This window comes from Neofelis nebulosa, chromosome 1 (genome assembly GCF_028018385.1).
Source record: "Neofelis nebulosa isolate mNeoNeb1 chromosome 1, mNeoNeb1.pri, whole genome shotgun sequence".
NCBI classification, from domain to species: Eukaryota; Metazoa; Chordata; class Mammalia; order Carnivora; family Felidae; genus Neofelis; species Neofelis nebulosa.
In genome coordinates this window covers 110,158,862-110,176,837 of record NC_080782.1, presented here as the reverse complement: position 1 = coordinate 110,176,837, position 17,976 = coordinate 110,158,862, and the positions used below count along the sequence as shown (strand labels likewise).

General features: G+C 37.1%; 1 protein-coding gene across 1 annotated transcript in view; it reads left to right on the top strand.

The window, feature by feature from the left end:
- IPO11 (importin 11) overlaps positions 1–17,976 on the top strand; it is a 196,864-nt gene that overhangs the window by 7,807 nt on the left and 171,081 nt on the right. Inside the window, exons 2-3 of the mRNA XM_058731480.1 lie at positions 12,094–12,237; positions 15,789–15,889. Coding sequence (XP_058587463.1) covers positions 12,100–12,237; positions 15,789–15,889 — 239 coding nt within the window. The 5' untranslated portion in view covers positions 12,094–12,099. The remainder of the gene's footprint in view (positions 1–12,093; positions 12,238–15,788; positions 15,890–17,976) is intronic.

Genomic DNA, 17,976 nt, shown 5'->3' with positions numbered 1-17,976 from the left:
GAGAAGTCACAGTGTATCTTCTTAACCTCTTTGAGACACAGTATCTTGGTCAGTAAAATAAAATGCTTAAATCAGATGTGCAGTTGACCCTTGATCAAATGGCTTTGAAATCTGTGGGTCCGTTTTCAGGTGTGTGTGTATTTTTTGATACATTATAGTACTATAAATGTATTTTCTTGTCCTTATCTTAATATTTTTCTTTAGCTTATTTCACTGTAAGGATATAGTATATAATATATACAATATGACATACAAAATGTGTTTTATTCAACAGTTTATTGTTAAGGCTTCTCATCAGCAAGCTATTAAATTTTGGGGGAGTCAAAACATTTAAGCATTGTTTGAGGGTCAGCTATATTTACTATTTAGAGAACTGATATGCATAGCTCCAAGATGATAAAAAATTATTTTAATGTTTGAAAACTTTTTTTTTTTTTTTTGGGGGGGGGGGGACAGAGAGAGACAGAGCATGAACGGGGGAGGGGCAGAGAGAGAGGGAGACACAGAATCGGAAACAGGCTCCAGGCTCCGAGCCATCAGCCCAGAGCCTGACGCGGGGCTCGAACTCACGGACTGGGAGATTGTGACCTGGCTGAAGTCGGACGCTTAACCGACTGCGCCACCCAGGCGCCCCGAAAACGTTATTTTAATGATAAAATGTGTCATAGTTCCAAACGGCGTAGACATTACTGGTATGCATTCCATACATGTTTTAATGAATGAATTTTTATAAATGCAGTGACTCTTTAGGCTAGACTCTCACAAGAGAGACCCCAAGCAGTCTCTGCGCTGTTAACACAGAGCCCAGCGGGGACCTCGAACTCACAAACCGTGAGATCATGACCTGAGCTGAAACCAACAGGACACTTAACCTACTGAGACCCTCAGGCGCCCCTAAAAGAGAGTATTTTTAAGTCCTGACTGGTTTAGAAGGGTTTAAGCTTACTTGTAGTGTCTGTCACCAAGCAGGAATTTGTAGGTCCTTTAAAATTCTTAATTACATGAGATATTTTATCAGAGAAGAGAAAGCAGACAAATATCTTCTCTTTTCCGTGTTATGTATGTTCTGTTTCATATCCTTATTCCAAAATAGATCAGTCTTTGACAGTCTAGCATGAGGTCTCATGGGGAATGCTTTAATAGCCTTGGTGATTGTTTAAACTTGATGGTATTTGGACATATATGGAAGCATATCTAGTCAAAACCATTTCTAGGAAGTGTTATTAACATACAGTATACAAGGATGCTCAACAGCCTATAACATGTGCACAGGGAAGACTTTTCTTGTTCAAACTGAACTGACCTCTGTTGAGAAGTGTAAGTGAATCCGAATGGTGCAGTATGGATTTGAATGAGGCTAGTGTCTTTGGTACCTCCTTGGTTTGTGTCAAAAATCTTAGGTCCTTTTATCTTGCTTTAATTTTTTGAAATAGTGGTGTTCCCTGATCTGAATTAACATCAGTTATGGTTGTTGATAGTCCAGCCACATATTTTTCATTTATTTAGTCACTTCCTTGTTTCTTGCTGATTTGACATTTACGTAGGGCACTTAAAAGAAACAGCTTTATTAAGGTGTAATGCACAGACCATACAGTTCACCCACTGGAAGTGTATAATTCAGTTGTTTTTAGTGTATTCACAGAGTTGTGTGACTATCACTACAATCAATTTTAGGACATTTTTATCGACCCAAATAGTAACCATATCCCCATCAGCAATCGCTCCACCTTTTTCCCCAATCCTCTGGCCCTAGGCAACCACTTATATACCTTTTATCTTTATAAATTTGCTTATTTTGGGCATGTCATTAAAAGAGACACCTTGCAGTCTTTGTGACTGGCTTCTTTGACCTAGCAGGTCAAATGAATCAGGGTTCATTTGTGTTGTAGCATGTTACAGGATTTCATTCTTATTAATTGCCAAATACTATTCTATTGGATGGAATATGACATTGAGTTGTTTTCACTTTTTGCTATTACGATATTGCTGGTCACATTTTTGTAGTGTACAACAAATGTAGACCTAAATCTTCATTCCTTTTGGGTATATATACCTAGAGGTAGAATTTTTTTTCATATACTAACTCTGTGTTTAACATTTTTAGACCCTGACTTTTCCGAAGTGGCTGCACCATTTTACATTCTCATTAGCAAAGAATGAGGGTTCCACTTTTTCAACATCTTCACCAGTATCTTTTATTATGTCTTTTTGTTTTTAGTCATAGTAGTGCTTTTGATTTGCATTTCTCTAATGGCTAATAATTTAGGCATCTTTTCATATGCTTATTGACCATCTGTTCATCTTTGTAGAACTGTATATTCAAAACTTTTGCTTTTTTTATAATTTTTTTTTTTTAGAACAGTTTTAGGTTTACACTAAATTGAGAGGCAGGTACATAGATTTCCAATAGACTCTGTCCACACATGTACACAATCTCCATTACCAACATCCCTCACTTTAATTTTTTTTTTTTTTTTAAACATCTTTCACCATAATGGTGCAGTTTTTTTTTTTTTTTTTACCAGGATAAACCTACATTGACACATCATAATCACTCAAAGCATGTAGTTCCCTTAAGGGTTCACTCTCGGTGTTGTGCATTCAGTGTGTTTGGACAAATGTTATAATGACATCTATCCATCATTATAATATAGAGTATTTTCTCCATCTTAAAAATCTGTGATCTACCTGTTCATCTCTCCTCCCACTCAACTGATCTTTTATATCAGTTTTGACTTTACCATAATGTTATATAGTTGAAGTCTTATAGTATGCAGCCTTCTTGGATTGGCTTCTTGCACTGAGTAATGTGTGTTTAAGTTTCCTTCATATTTTTTCATGGCTTGATAATTTCTTTTTAGCACTCAGTAATCTGTTGTCTGGATATACCATAGTTTATCTGTTCACCTACTGAAGGATGTCTTTGTTGATTCTAAGTTTTGGCAGTTAGAATAAAGCTTATGTGCAGGTTTTTGTGGACATAGTTTTCTTTTATTTTTTAATGTTTATTTTTGAGAAAGTGTGTGCGTGCGCACGTGAAGGCAAGCAAGGGAGGGGCAGAGAGAGGGAGACAGAGGATCTGGACCAGACTTCACACTGACAGCAGAGAACCCAATGTGGGGCTTTGAACTGTGAGAACACGACCTGAGTCAAAGTGACGTTTAACCGAATGCGCCACCGAGGTGCCCCTTGTGCATAGTTTGATCTTCTTTGGGTAAATACCAAAAAGCACAATCACTGCATTGTGTAGTAAGAGTATGTTTACTTTTGTAAGAAACTATTAAATTGTCTCCCAAGGATACTTTGCATTCTTTCCAATAGTGTCTGAGAGTTCCTGTTGCTCCACATCCTTGCTTGGCATTTGGTATTATCATTGTTCTAGATTTTGACATTGTAATAGGTGTGTAGTGTTATCTTATTGTTGTTTTAATTGTCATTTCATAGGTGACATATGATGTGTATCTTATTGTTTCAATTTGCATTTCCCAGGTGACACATGATGAACATCTTTTCATATGCTTATTTGCTATCTGTTTATCTTCTTTGGTGAAGTGTCTGTTAAGGTCTTTGTTCTCGAAATTGGATTCTTTTTTTATTGTTGAGTTTGAAGAATTCTTTGTATATTTTGGATAACAGTTTTTTGTTTTTTTGTTTTTTAATCAGGTATGTCTTTTGGAAGTATTTTCTCCCAGTTTCTGGCTTGTCTTCATACTCTTTTGATATTGGCTTTTGCAGAGCAGAAGTTTTTAATTTTAATGAAGTCGAGCTTCTTAGTTATTTCTTTCATGGATTCTGTCTTGGGTGTTGAATCTAAAAAGACATCACTGTACCTTAGAAAACCCATTTAGATTTTCTTCTATGTTCTCTTCCAGGAGTTTTATAGTTTTGTGTTTTACGGTTAAGTCTTTGATGCATTTTGAGTTAATTTTTGTGAAGGGGTTTAATTAACGTCTGTCTGGATTAGTTTTTTTGAATGTGGCCATCTAGTTGCTCTGGCACCATTTGTTGAAGACACTGCCTTTGCTCCATTGTATTGCCTTTGCTTCTTTGTTAAAGGTCAGTTGAGGGGTCCATTTCTGGGCACTCTGAGCTGTTGGAGTGATCTCTTTGTTTTTTGCTAATACCACGCTGTCTTGGTTACTGTAGCATTAACACTAAGTCTTGAAGTTGGGTAGTGTCACCCTTTCACCATTTCTCTCTCTTTTGGCTCTTTCCAACTGGAAGTTGGGTCTAGAGTCTTGGTTAATTAAGGCTGATGATATTTGGTATTTTAGAAGTAAGGTTGTATACTAATTGCATCACATCAGGAGGCACTTAAGGTCAAGTTGTGCAGCTGTTGTTGATACTAAGTTTGTTCTTTTGGTTGAGCTGGTGACTGACAGATCTCTTCATTTTAAAGGTCTGTTTGTTCACTGAATTTAGCAAGTCATTGGTGGGTGGTATTTGAACATACTGGGAATATTCTGTCCTTAATTTGTCGTTCTTTCATCTAATGGTTTTAGCATCCTTTGTTGAGCCATGCCTCAGTAAATTATTTCATTGAGGGAGGCTTTTTTGTTTTTGAAATTTTTCTTCAATTTTTATTGTATTTTTTTTCTAAGTCATTTCACTTACAGCTTTAATATTTAATAGTGGCGTGGAGTTATTGTTTGTGTGGCATGTTTTCAAACTAAGGACAGATACAGATAATGGGACAGCCTATAGCCTATGGTTATGGCTGCAGTGAAGGTCACTGCAGGCCAGGGAAATCTGTTTGTTGTTGGCAGGCAGAGGTGCTGAGTTTTCCCTTATCTAATTGTTTCTTTTAATGAAAACTAGAAAGTTTCCAACTGTAGGCACATCTGTATGTCTTTGGATTTTGGGTTTTTCCAGAATTTGGAAAGTAACTTCCAGGAATGGGCCTAGAAAGTCCATTTATAGGGTATGAGTATTTTTAGGCTCTTGGTCACTTATTTCCAGGTTATTTAGACTTAAAAGTATCAAAGACTACAACAAGTTCAGTGATGAATGAATTGAATTGACTAAATTGTAAAATAGTGAGAAGATTGAAATGCCTCCCCTTTTAATTTGCACCTTCTCTTTTCCTATTATTGTTCTTAGGGAAAAAGAATTTGCGTTTAGATTTTTAATAATTCTCTTCTATAGTTTAGTTCAGAGCTAATACAGTACTCATAAGCACTATCTTTCTTGCTTATGAATTTGAAGTTATGTGCAGTAACGAAAATCAGAGCAGCCTCATTGTGTGCATTATGTTTTTATTTTTTTAAGTAGGCTTTGCACCCACTGTGGAGCCCAGTGTGGGGCTTGAACTCAAGACCTGAGCTGAAATCAAGAGTTGGACGCTTAGTTGACTGAGTCATCCAGCCACTCCGTATTGTGTACGTTATTAATTAGGAAACCGAGGCATCCATTCTTTTAATACGGTTAGAAGATTTCTTTCACTCTGTATGGACATCTGTACTGCAGAGACACACCTGTGCTTCCACTGTGAGGGAGGGACTTGCTTCCCGGGCTTTCAGGCTTATCTGGTGATGGTCTCCAGGAAGATTCTTTCAAGTTCTTGGAGACATGCCTTTAGCTCTTCCCGCAACATAGTATTTGTCTCTCCCTATTCCTTCCACCTGCCTCCCTCACTCCCTCCCCTTCTTCCCTTTTCATCTTTTGCTATTTACCGTCAAGTCTTAAGATTTTTTTTTTTTTTTTATGGAGATGAGCTATGTGTCTGGATCATTACCAGGTGGCAGTAACAGTAACAACCCTATTAATTTATTCTAATTCCAAAAAAAATAGGGTATTGAAGTGTAGTTTGCTGTGTGTACCACCCTCTAACCTGACCACCAGTCATCAGTGGTCATCTTTTTAAAGATTTTATTTTTATGTAATCTCTGCACCCAACATGGGCTTGAACTCCACAACCCTTCGATCAAGAGTTGCATGCTCTACTGACTGAGCTGGCCAGGTGCTCTGGTAGTCACCTATCTTTTATTCAAATAAAAGTTTATTTCTGTAGTGTTATGTTCGAAGGTCTCACTACATTATTCCCCGTTCTTTGTCACCATTGCTATCCTTTCAAATGAATTCTACAATTGAGTACTCTGTTAATATTTCCTACATAGAAAACGTGATCCTTTTAAATTATTAGGGATTCAGGAATCTTTTTGACAGTTTCTCCAGGAACCTATTAGGTGAGAACACGGTGTGTTTGTAGGTGTTCGGGAGTAGGGTGGTGTGGTGAGTGCATTTTATGTTACAGTAGGAAGAGCTTGTGTTCTAAAGACTTGGTTATCAGGCCTCACTCTGCCATATACTAGTTTGCTACCTGACCCTGGATAACTCTGTTGATAACTCTAAGTCCTTCCTCTTATAAAACAGTGATATTAATCCACATGCCAGATTTGCTTTTATAGGCTTGTTATGGCATCTTTAAAAAAGTTTAATAGGTTTTAGCATTGTGGTATTTTAAATAATCCATTATAGGTCTGTCATTCCTGAATCGTTATTTTTGATGATGCATTTAATCTGCAATTTAGGAAGTGATTGCTTTTTAAAGCTTCCTTTAAAAGTTAATTAGCACTTTGTAATCTTTCAAGCAGAAGTTCTGAATGGTGGTTTCTCAGGCCTAAAAGCCTTTTGCCCATGAAATAAACCATTCATAATATTGTTTGTGTGGAGGAAATACACTGGATTCCAACTGGTATTCTAGAATCTTAGTTTTTACAGTTAAAAAAATTTTTTTATTCATTTTTGAGAGAGAGAGAGAGACAGAGGACGAGTGGGGGAGGGGCAGAGAGAGAGGGAGACACAGAATCTGAAGCAGGCTCCAGGCTCTGAGCTGTTGGCACAGAGCCCAATGTGGGGCTCAAACTCGTGAACTGCGAAATCAAGACCTGAGCTGAAGTCGGACACTTAACCTACTGAGCCACCCAGGTGCCCCTTTACAGTTTGTTTTAGTGATTAGAATAGTTCTCTCTGCTTCACACCTCAGTATCTCCCAGAATTTGGGTAGAGAAAGAGACCCTTTTTGATTCTTAACCTAACAACTATTATAGTGCGTGGCACAAAATTGGTTCTCCAGAAGTATATGAACTGAGCTCTTTGTCCCAGACTATATGGGCTTCTTGGGAACAAAGTTCAAAAGCAGGGGGAGGAAGGACAGAGTATATACTTCTGTGGAAGACCTGGATGGAGCAAGCTATTGGAGGGAGATAGGGATGGAAACTCTAGCAGCTTCCAGCAGAACAGGTGAATGGTGATGGTAAAGTGAAGCATAAAAGATACAAGTACATAGGCTTAAGGAGATTGCCTTGCTCTGAAGGTCCAGACAAGTGTGAAGATGTGTATGTGTGTGTGAACACTCTGCACTGTCTTTGCTGTAGGTAAGAATTGCTCTGGAGGCTGACATTAGTCAGTGATTTTATTTTTCAAGTAGTAGTTCCCAAAATGCTAAAACCAGTAAGTGAAAGAGCAACTGTTGAGAAACAGAATAGTTCCAGCCATAGATAATTTGCTGAGTACAATGTAGAAACAAACAGACCTTTAGAGTGAGGATGTCTGTCAGTCACCAGCTCACCTAAGGACATGGCCTTTTTCTTTTTTGAGTTGGGTGGAGATGAGTTCTGCCAGAACCTTTTCTCTGTTATTTTTGAATTTTTTGAATTTTTATTTTTTTTTTAACGTTTATTCTTGAGAGAGAGAAAGAGAGTGTGAGTAAGCAGGGAAGGGGCAGAGAGAGAGGGAGACGCAATCTGAAGAGGCTCCAACCTCTGAGCTGTTAGCACAGAGCCTCATGTGGGGCTTGAACTCAAGAGTTGTGGGATCATGACCTGGGCCTAAGTCAGATGCTTAACCAACTGAGCCACCTAGGCACCCTGTTTTTCTCTGTTATTATATTCATATATTCACATATTCTTCCAGTGACTTTGTTGGTACAGATGTAAAAGTCCAGACTTTTTTTTTTTTCTCCTGCAAGGTCACACATGATCTGTTCCTGTCTGCTTCTTCAACCTCATCTGGTTCCATTTTCTCCTTTTCTCATTAAGTGTCAATCGTATTGGCCTTCTTAAGTTTGTTTCTGATCTTAAGGCCTTGTTTTCATTTGTTTTCCCTGTCTGTCTGGAGCCCTGCTTTCAGATCTTTGCCTGCCTGGGTCTCTTGTCTTTCACGTCTCTTTTAAATGTCACTTAAGAGAAGCCTTCCCTGAAGACCCAATCTAAAGTAACACATTCAGAGGCACCTGGGTGGCTCAGTTGTTTGAGTGTCCGACTTTTAATATCAGCTCAGGTCATGATCCCAGGGTGGTGGGATTGACCGCATTGGACTCTGTGCTGAGCGTGGAGCCTGCTTAAGATTCTTTCTCTCTCCCTCTCTCACCCACTTGTGCACGTGCACACTCTCTCTCTCTCTAAAAAATAAAAATGTAAAATAACACATTCATTTATGGTCGATATTTAACATGATTGTATTTTCTTCATATTACTCCTTCCTCCCTCTCTCCCTCCCTCTCTTTCTTTCACAGAAATACCTTTTTCCATTGGAATGTATGCAGCCTGAAGTTAGGGACACTATTTTGTTTGCTGCACTATTTTATTCTCAGCACCTAGAACAGTGCCTGGTACATAGCAGGCTTTCAGCAGTTTTATTGAATAAATCCATTAATTAGCTGTCATGTGGTACAGTGTAAAGTACTATTTTGTTCAAAATTGATCACTTACCTTTATTCACCAGATACCAATAAAGCATATATCCTGTATCTTGTTGGGCTCCTGGTACTACAAAGTTGTCAGTTTTGTCCCTGGAGGTAGACAGTATTAGATACTGATTAAGACCATTGGCTTTGGTGTTCAAGTTCAAGCACTGCTGTTTAGTAGATTATGGCCTTGGAAAGGTAAGGTCTCTAATCCTTTAGTTTTTTACCTAAAATATGGGGATAATTGGGGAGCCTGGGTGGCTTAGTCGGTTAAGCATCTGACTTCAGCTCAGGTCATGATCTCACGGTTCGTGGGTTCGAGCCCCGCATTGGGCTCTGTGCTGACAGCTCAGAGCTTGGAGCCTGCTTCGGATTCTGTGCCTCCCTCTCTATCTGCTCCTTCCCTCGCTCATGCTCTGTCTCTCTCTCGCTCTTTCTCTCTCAAAAATAAACATTAAAAAAATTAGAAAATGGGGATAAAGATATCTACTACATAGATTTATTACTAGGAATAAATAAGTGAATAAAGAAAGCATTTAGTACAATGCTTGGCATATATATATATGTATATGCTCAGATGGGTGCTTTTTTTTTTTCCTTTTTTGTTTTTAAGTTTATTTACTTCTTTTGAGAGAGAGTGTGTGTGTGCACACAAGCAGGGGAGGGGCAGAGAAAGAGGAGGAGAGAGAATCCCAAGCAGGCTCCATGCTGTTAGTACAGAGCCCAATGCAGAGCTTGATCTCACAAACTGAAATCATGACCTGCGCTGAAACCAAGAGTTGGACACTTAAATCAACTGAGTCACCTAGGTGACCCAGATACTGGCTCTTTTTAAGAAAAAATTTTATTTTGAGATGCCTGTGTGGGTCCTTTGGTTGAGTGCCTGACTTTGGCTCAGGTCATGATCTTGCGGTTCATGAGTTCGGGTCCCATGTCGGGCTGTGTGCTGACATCTCAGAGCCTGTAGCCTGCTTCAGTTCAGATTCTGTGTCTCCCTCTCTCTCTGCCCCTGCCCTACTCATGCCCTGTCTCTGTCTCAAAAATAAACATTAAAAAAAATTAAAAAAAAAAAAAGAAAGAAAAATGTTTATTTTAGCCAGGTGCTCTTCCATTAATTGGGGGAGAATCACTGAATTTAGTGTTTTCCATACCCTAGACAATTCCTTGTGAGAACTACAGATCAATGCTGGTCTGTTCTTCTTTTATAGGAATGTATGATCGAAACTACTGTACATTTTGACATCCACTGAGTTGCTGCAGAGCTGGATTTTCAGGTGTACCTCAGTTGTAGATGTTCAAAAGTTGTATTTCTCATACTTTGGCAGTGATAAGATTTACCTAGAGAACTTACTACTAAGGCACTCATTTTTGACCCCCAGCCCCTATTTTCATGATGGAAGTTTGGAGAGAGAATTGAGAATTTTTATTTCTGTGAGGTGATGCTGGTATTTCTAAAGTAGGGCTTTTCAAAGTTACCCAAATACAGTAGCCACTAGCCACATGCGGCTATTGAGTACTTGAAAGGTGGCTAGTTCAAAATACGATGTGCTTTAAGTGTAAAGTACACAGGACTTTGTAGACTTACTATTAAGAAAAGCGTAAAATATCAAAATTAGTTTTTTCAAAATATTGATTATATGTTAAAATGGTAATGTTTGGGATATATCCAGTTAAATATAATATTAAAAATAATTCCACATCTTTTCACTTCTTAATGTGGTTGCTAGAAAATGTAAAATTGCGTACATGACTTGCTTTTGTGCCTTGTATTATATTTCTCTTAGAAAAACATACTGCCTGTCTCTTGAAAATATCTTCTAAGGTCTCCATAAAGTAAATTTCTCTGAGATAGCCTGTTTTTGAAATCAGACATTACCAACAAGCCCTCTAAATTGAGTGAAAATCCATTCACTTGTTTTCAGGTGATAATGAACACAGAGACTTACACTGTTCAAGGAACTCCAGGTTAGGGAGGGAGGCAGTATATATTTACAAGGCATCCTAGTCAGTTCTAAAGTACAGACCAGAACAGACTACTAATTTAAAATTTGAGTTTACTTCCGTTGCTAATTGGTAGTATTTTGTGTTCCACTTATCGTATCCTAGCCCTGCTTTACTCACACAGGCTTTAAAATTGTTGGTTTTCCTGGGGCGCCTGGGTGGCTCAGTCGGTGGAGCATCCAACTTCAGCTCAGGTCATGATCTCAGTCTGTGAGTTTGAGCCCCACTTCAGGCCCTGTGCTGACAGCCCTGAGCCTCAAGCCTGCTTCAGATTCTGTGTCTCCCTCTCTCTCTCTCTGCCCCTCCCCCACTCATGCTCTGTCTCAATCTCTCTCTCTTTCTCTGTCAAAAATAAATAAACATTAAAAAAAATTTAAAAAATTGTAAGTTTTCCTTGAAAAGTTTAATATTTTGTGCCATTTCTTGTTGAGTCAGCATTTGGATCCTCCTTTTCATTAGTCTTTGCAGTTTAATTACAACTCTTAGGAATTGGTTGCTTTGGCTGTATTTATGGGTTAATGACCTTCATACTTTTACTATCTGGAACAGTCTTCAGTTTTAGATAGAATTACAATCACAAGGCTGATTCTCAGTCACTTTTGCTTTGAGATTTATTTTCTGTTTTTAGCTTTCAATTTTAATCTTACATGCTTCATATAAGCATTTTGTGTACAATTATACGTACTTGGGTCAGTATACAATTGTACACTGTTTCGGGGGTGATTAGAAACAATGCTTAGAAAACTATCAATAAATTGCTAAATGTATTTTTAGAATGGCTTCAGATATTTGGTATAGGATTAGATGATCCAGTCCTTAAGGTTTATATTTTTATATTATATTTTATGTTTATTGATTTAGTTCATTTTTTCCCCACAGTATTTCTTGAATATACCTTTGTCTTTTAAATTTTAGAAAATACTTTGAACACGTGTTATTGATGGAATATAAGATGATGTTATGAGGTACTTAGCAATAAGTCAAAGAATAAATTTCTTTTTCATTTTTCTAACTTTGGTCTTAGTAGGGATAAAGTGGTAAATTCTTATAACACTTAATATTCTTCTTTTAAAAACTAGGAAGGTATTATACTTAGCCTTAGGCAGACCGTGATATTTAATCAGAAGTTAGTTCTTTGGTTTTTGTGTGTGGGTTTCTTATTTGCAATTTACTATTACCTTCTACTAATGGGACATTGAAGACAGTTTCCATCAGAAATAAGTTGATGTAAGCAGAAGTTAGTTGAATTACCAAAATTCTAAGTTAGAAATCCAGCAGAAACATGCGAGGGTAGGTGAATGAAGTACAGGAATAATTCAGATCATTGACACTTTTTCTCCACTTATGTTACTGTTGATTTTTTTATGTATAATGTTGATTCACATGTGTTAACTTATCTTTACCAGGTGTCCATGGATCTCAATAGTGCCAGCACTGTTGTTCTTCAGGTCTTAACACAGGCCACCAGTCAGGATACTGCTGTATTAAAACCAGCAGAGGAGCAACTGAAACAGTGGGAGACACAGCCAGGTTTCTATTCAGTGTTATTGGTAAGTCATTGTAAAATAGTTGATTACTATTTTTAATAAAACGAGACACCATTCATTTAATTGTTCTCAGAATCTACTTGTACTGGTGGTTTACTTTAGTGAAACTGATCCAGATGTTTGCCTGTCATTGCCACTGCCGTTTATTAATTCAGGGCATGGCACTTGAGAGTGTTGAAATGTTTGTTGATTGTTGAATAGATAACTGAACAGGGTATTGGTAATGTCTGCTCAGAAGGCAGGACACTGCTGATACTCTGTTTTAGCATGTTAATGCTGACTTCAGGACTGTAGACAGTACACTTTCATGTTTTGTCTTTATTCTTGCCCCAGTTAATTTATGTTGTCACAGTTGTTCAGTCTCTCTACTGCAGCATAAGTCTTTGCTCAGTGTGTTGCTTTATTATTATTTTTTTATTGCTTATTTATTTATTTTGACAGAAAGCTTGGGGGAGGGGGAGAGAGAGAATCCCAAGCAGGCTCCATGCTGTCAGTGCAGAGCTGGCTGTGGGGCTTGATCTCAGGGACTGTGAGATCATGACCTGAACCAAGATCAAGAGTAGGATGCTCTACTGACTGAGCCACCCGGGGGCCCTTACTCACTGCATTGCTTTAAAACATGGTTTTCTTTTCCCCATCTAAAAATTTCATTTTCTTGACACATTTGATCTTATGGGTGTTATGGAAAATAGTCTAATAATTAGCAATATATGCTTTAAACTTTTCTAGGAGTTCAAAGCTTTGGTTTATAAAAATTATTTTCTGAATGCCAGAATAAAAGAATGTCTTTTTTGTATTGACAGTCTTCTTTATTCTTTTCCTTCTTATGAAAATTTCGCAACTCTGATGAGTGTTTTTTGCATTTGGCAAGGGCAGTAAGGCTGCCAATTGGATCACAATTTGATCCAGTTTTGAGACTTGGTTGCAAATGCCGAACAAACTCTTCACCATATCTTTTTTTTTTTGGAGAGCATGAACAGGTACGGTGGGGAGAAAGGTGGAGTGGGTGGGGGGAAAGAGAGAGAGAGAACAGAGAAAGGAAAGAAGGAAGAAAAGGACAAGAAAAGGGAAGGAAAGAAAGAAAAGAAGGAAGAAAAGGAAAAGGAAAGGAAAGGAAAAAGGAAAGGAAGGAGAATCTTAAGCAGGCTACATGCCCAGTGTAGAGCCAGACATGGGGCTTGATCCCATGACCCTGGAATCATGACCTGAGCCCAGAATCAAGAGTCGGATACTCAACTGGCTGAGCCACCCAAGCACCCCTTGTTTACTGTATCTTATAAAAATAGAAGATTATGAAAGTTGACATACATATTCTTGATTTCATGGCTAAAATGCTTGAGTTACTTGTTAAACTTAGGAAGATACTAGTCATACCTAGAATCATACTTGATATTCTGAATGTAAGTGAAAGTTGGGTGTTTGGCCCAGTGGAAAAAAGGTAAAAAACATTGATTAAAAAATAAAAACAGATTGCTTTTTAAAGATACTGAAGATAATATTCTATCCTTTTTTGGATAACCCTACTGTCAACGTTTGTAAAATTTGGGTACAGAATATTTCTGAGTATCTTTATTCTTCATATGTTTATTTAAATGAATATACTGGATAATTAGCCTTGTGTTTTTTCAGGTCAAAATATAAAACACTTGTGGTATTTCTAATTTGGGTTACTCCCAGACCTTAAAAAAAAACAGTAGCTTGCTGATTAACTGTTTGCTTCTTGTGCAGTTATGAATTGTTACTTTTAAGTGCCTAAGCCTTTTGTTTTTATATTTACTAGCTCTACTTTTCTTCTTAGAGGGATAGTAAAATTTCTTTTAGATGGGATAGATTATAACAGATGGAGAAATTAAGTTACAGGCAGGAATTTTTTAATTTTCCCTGAACTCACTGTCTTGGTACTTTTAATCTCTTGTTGCCTTAGCTGTTCTTTCTAGTTTGGAGGTGGAAAATTTGCATTCCTGATCTTCAGACTTGTGTTCCTGTCTTGTTCTTCAAAGTACTTCAGGAATATTTCTACTTGGATTGACACCTGCAGCTTGACTTTTCTTGGTTCGCGAAGTTTAGGCGAGACAGGCAGATAGCCACCAACTTTCCACATTATTTCCATCCATTTGTTCATTTGCTCCTCAGGTATTTATGACTCTGTCTTTTGTGGAAGGCAGACATGTAAAGTGTTAAAATCGAATACGATTAATGTGGTGGAGAAGTCCATTCTTTCTTTTGCAAAGGAGACCTAAAAGAGGGTCTCTGTCTTAGTTGTCAGGGGTATTAAGGAATAAATGGACATTACACAACTCTCTTTGTAAATTTTATTTCTGGTATGTACGTGGTTTTCTAAAAATGGGGTATTTCTAAAAACATACCTGTTTTTTATAGTTTACATGTGATGTTTTTCTGTAGTAAGGAACATATGTCCACATCATGGCTTTTGGTTTTGAGGTTTTCCCACACAAGGTTGTGTTTAGGAGTTCAACTTTGGGAATTTGAGTAGTTTTTGGTCTGAAGTGTAGTGCAATTTCAGTCAGTTAAGATACTCCTCATTTCCCCTATGTAACCACTAACCTAGATAAGTTTTTTATAAAGAAACAAAACACTTTATGGGCACCTGGGTGGCTCAGTCGGTTGAGCATCCTGAGCATTCAGCTCAGGTCACACTCTTCATGGTTTGTGAGTTCAAGCCCTGCATCGGGCTCTATGCTGACAGTAGTGGGGGCCTGCTTTGGATTCTCTGTCTCCCTCTCTGTCTGCCCCTCCCCTGCTTGCTCTTTCTCCATCTCTCTCTCAAAAATAAATAAACATTAAAAAAAAAGAAAACACTTTAATTCTGTGTTTGTGATGTCTTAGTGTTAACATTTGTTGTATTTTTATTTCCATATACAAGTGTTAGTTATGAATTTTTGTTAATTTTAGTAATGTTTTTGGTAAAAATGTATAAAGGTCACAGAACAGTTATAATTTTCTCCTTGATCATTAAGACCTTGTTGCATGCTTTATTTGCACAGTCATTTTTATGATCTCCTGCAGCTCTGCAAAGCAAGGACTGTCTGTACTTGAATTAATGTTCTGTCACATGTATTTGTAAGCTTGATTATTTTGATAAGAGAATACTTTGAAATAACTCCTTTCATAGCATGTGCTGATAATGCAGGGGCTTTGACTCCTTAGAATCTTTGAATGTATGCTTTGGTGGGTCTACTTTTTTTTTTAATTGAGAAATTTATTTCAGTGTTTTGTGTGTAGGTTGTGGTTTATAATTAGGTTTCTTTTTTTCTGAGTTTAATTTTTTATTAGGAAAATTTTCAGACATCTAAAAGTAGACTAAATGGATCCCAAATATTTATTACTCAGCTTAAAAATGAACATACTTCTACCACGTGTGCTTTCTTACATGAACTCTGGAGCTCATAGAGATTTAGAAAACATGTTCTCTGTAGCGATAACACTTAAGTGAAACATTTAAAGTGTTATCCATATTTCACTATGGGTAAAGTAATTATACTTTAACTTATGACATGTTCATTTTAATGCTTTGTTTTTTGTTTTTTTTACAGAATATTTTTACAAACCACACTCTGGATATAAATGTAAGGTGGCTTGCTGTGCTATATTTTAAGAATGGAATTGATCGTTATTGGAGACGTGTAGCACCTCAGTAAGTTCTGTCACTCTCCCTGGCCCATGTAATCCTTTCCAAATTCGGGGGAGTATACAGATGTTCCTCTTAATCTTTATTCTGTATGTGGAAGAATGCATTTGTGTTTGCTTCAGCACACACATTAAGTTAGAACAGTGCAAGGAAGGTCAGCATGGACCCTGTGTAGGATTACATTCACTTTCTTAAAGCATTTGATATTTAAAAGAAAAATGTGTTAACTACTGAAGAAGTAAAGGGTTCTGTATGTCAGTATTCCTATTACTGCTTTTCTCCCCGAGTTATTTTTATTTAAGAGGGAGGCTGTGGATTTCTTGCTGTCTTTTGCTTTTGAGGGTATCTAATTTTATGGGCACAAAAATGCTAAGTGAATGAATTAGGTTGCAAAGTTTTTTGTTTTTTGTTTTTGTTTTTGTTTTTTTTTAAGAGAAGTATGAGGTTAGGATTTTGAAAAAAAGTTACTGAGAAGGAAATCCCAGGTCATTTTACCTTCCAAGTCTTCTGCATAATTGCCTTTGTGGTGGGAATAGGGTCGTAGCCATTTGTCATCCCCTCAGATTGAGTTGTAACTGCTCTATAGATGGTTAAGTGAACAGATATCTCTTGATAGTTAATTACATGTTATGTAATAGATGGAAATTAAATATAGACATGACCCTTGAATTCATTTGATAAAATAGAGTGAACTTTGCTAAAGAAGTAACTTAGTCTTTGTTCCCCAGTAGATGGCACTATAGCTCTTTATGTTCTTTATATTCATAAGTTCTTAAAAAAATAAACTTGTCAGAGTACTTCAAGGTGCGTATAGAATATGCTCTTGAATAATATTAGAAGCAATTAGAATATTTAAAGAAATTTTTTTTGATGTTTATTTTTGAGAGAGAAAGGGAGAGCTTGAGCAGGGGAGGGACAGAGAGATAGGGAGACACAGAATCTGAAGCAGGCTCCAGGCTCTGAGCTGTCAGCCCAGAGCCCAATGCTGGGCTCAAACTCATGAGCCATGAGATCATAACCTGAGCCGAAGTCAGACACTTAACCGACTGAGGCACCCAGGCACTCCAAAACAACTAGAGTATTGTAAGGCTGCCCTAAGGATACTGTAATATAAAATAAACATTTCTCTTACTTTAGAATTCATAATTTTGAGAGAAATGAAGTAGTGATGAGGAATTGTGTATTATTGATTTACTGGAACCATTGCAGCACTGCACACCTTTCTATTGCTCTGTCCAATTAAATTTTAGATAGCTCTGAAAATTCATTCTGTTTTACCAGTTAATATGAAGAATATGGTTACCAATGACAATTTTGGAAGGTAGAATTAAAGGTAGATTCAATATTTCAGATCATACATTCACATAAAGAATTAAAAATGGGAATTTAGTTTAAATATGAAAAGTTAAAGGGGATATATGGTATTAGGTACTTAAATCCGAAGCTTTTTCTTTTAGTATAGATTGAGATATACCCTGGAATGGAGATGAATGTGGGGAGGGAGCAAGGATGGTAAGAATGTACTCAGAAACGCAGCAAGGGAGCAACACTCAGTTATAGAACTCATTTAAATTTAACACACTTAAAACATCTGCTTGTGTGTGTTCTTATCTAAGTTTCACCTTATATAGTTCCTGCCCCTACCGCTATTTTCACGGAATGAGCATCAGTTTGAACTTACAGATCATTACTGTATATAATTCAACTTTAACTGGGTCCTAATTAATTAGATACTATGCAGTTTGTGCTTGGAAACTAATCTGAATTCATCTAATGATAGCATGTGCATGAAATTAAAGGTGCAGTGTTAGCCATTAGTGGAGAATTGCTAAAGACATGAGTTTTCTCCAGGTTAATATCTAAGTTGGAAGTACAACACAATCATAAAAGATTAAAGAGATCATTTTTCATGGGAAAGCCTAGACTTGCATTAGGCTTTGACTCTTTTTCACCTGAATGTTTATCTTAATCTTGTTTTCTCATTTGTTTACTCACCTGGTCATAGTTAAGGTTTATAGAGACTGTTATTGAAGTACAATATACAACATAACTGAGAAAGTGCACAAATGAAGGGTACAGTTTTAATATTTATA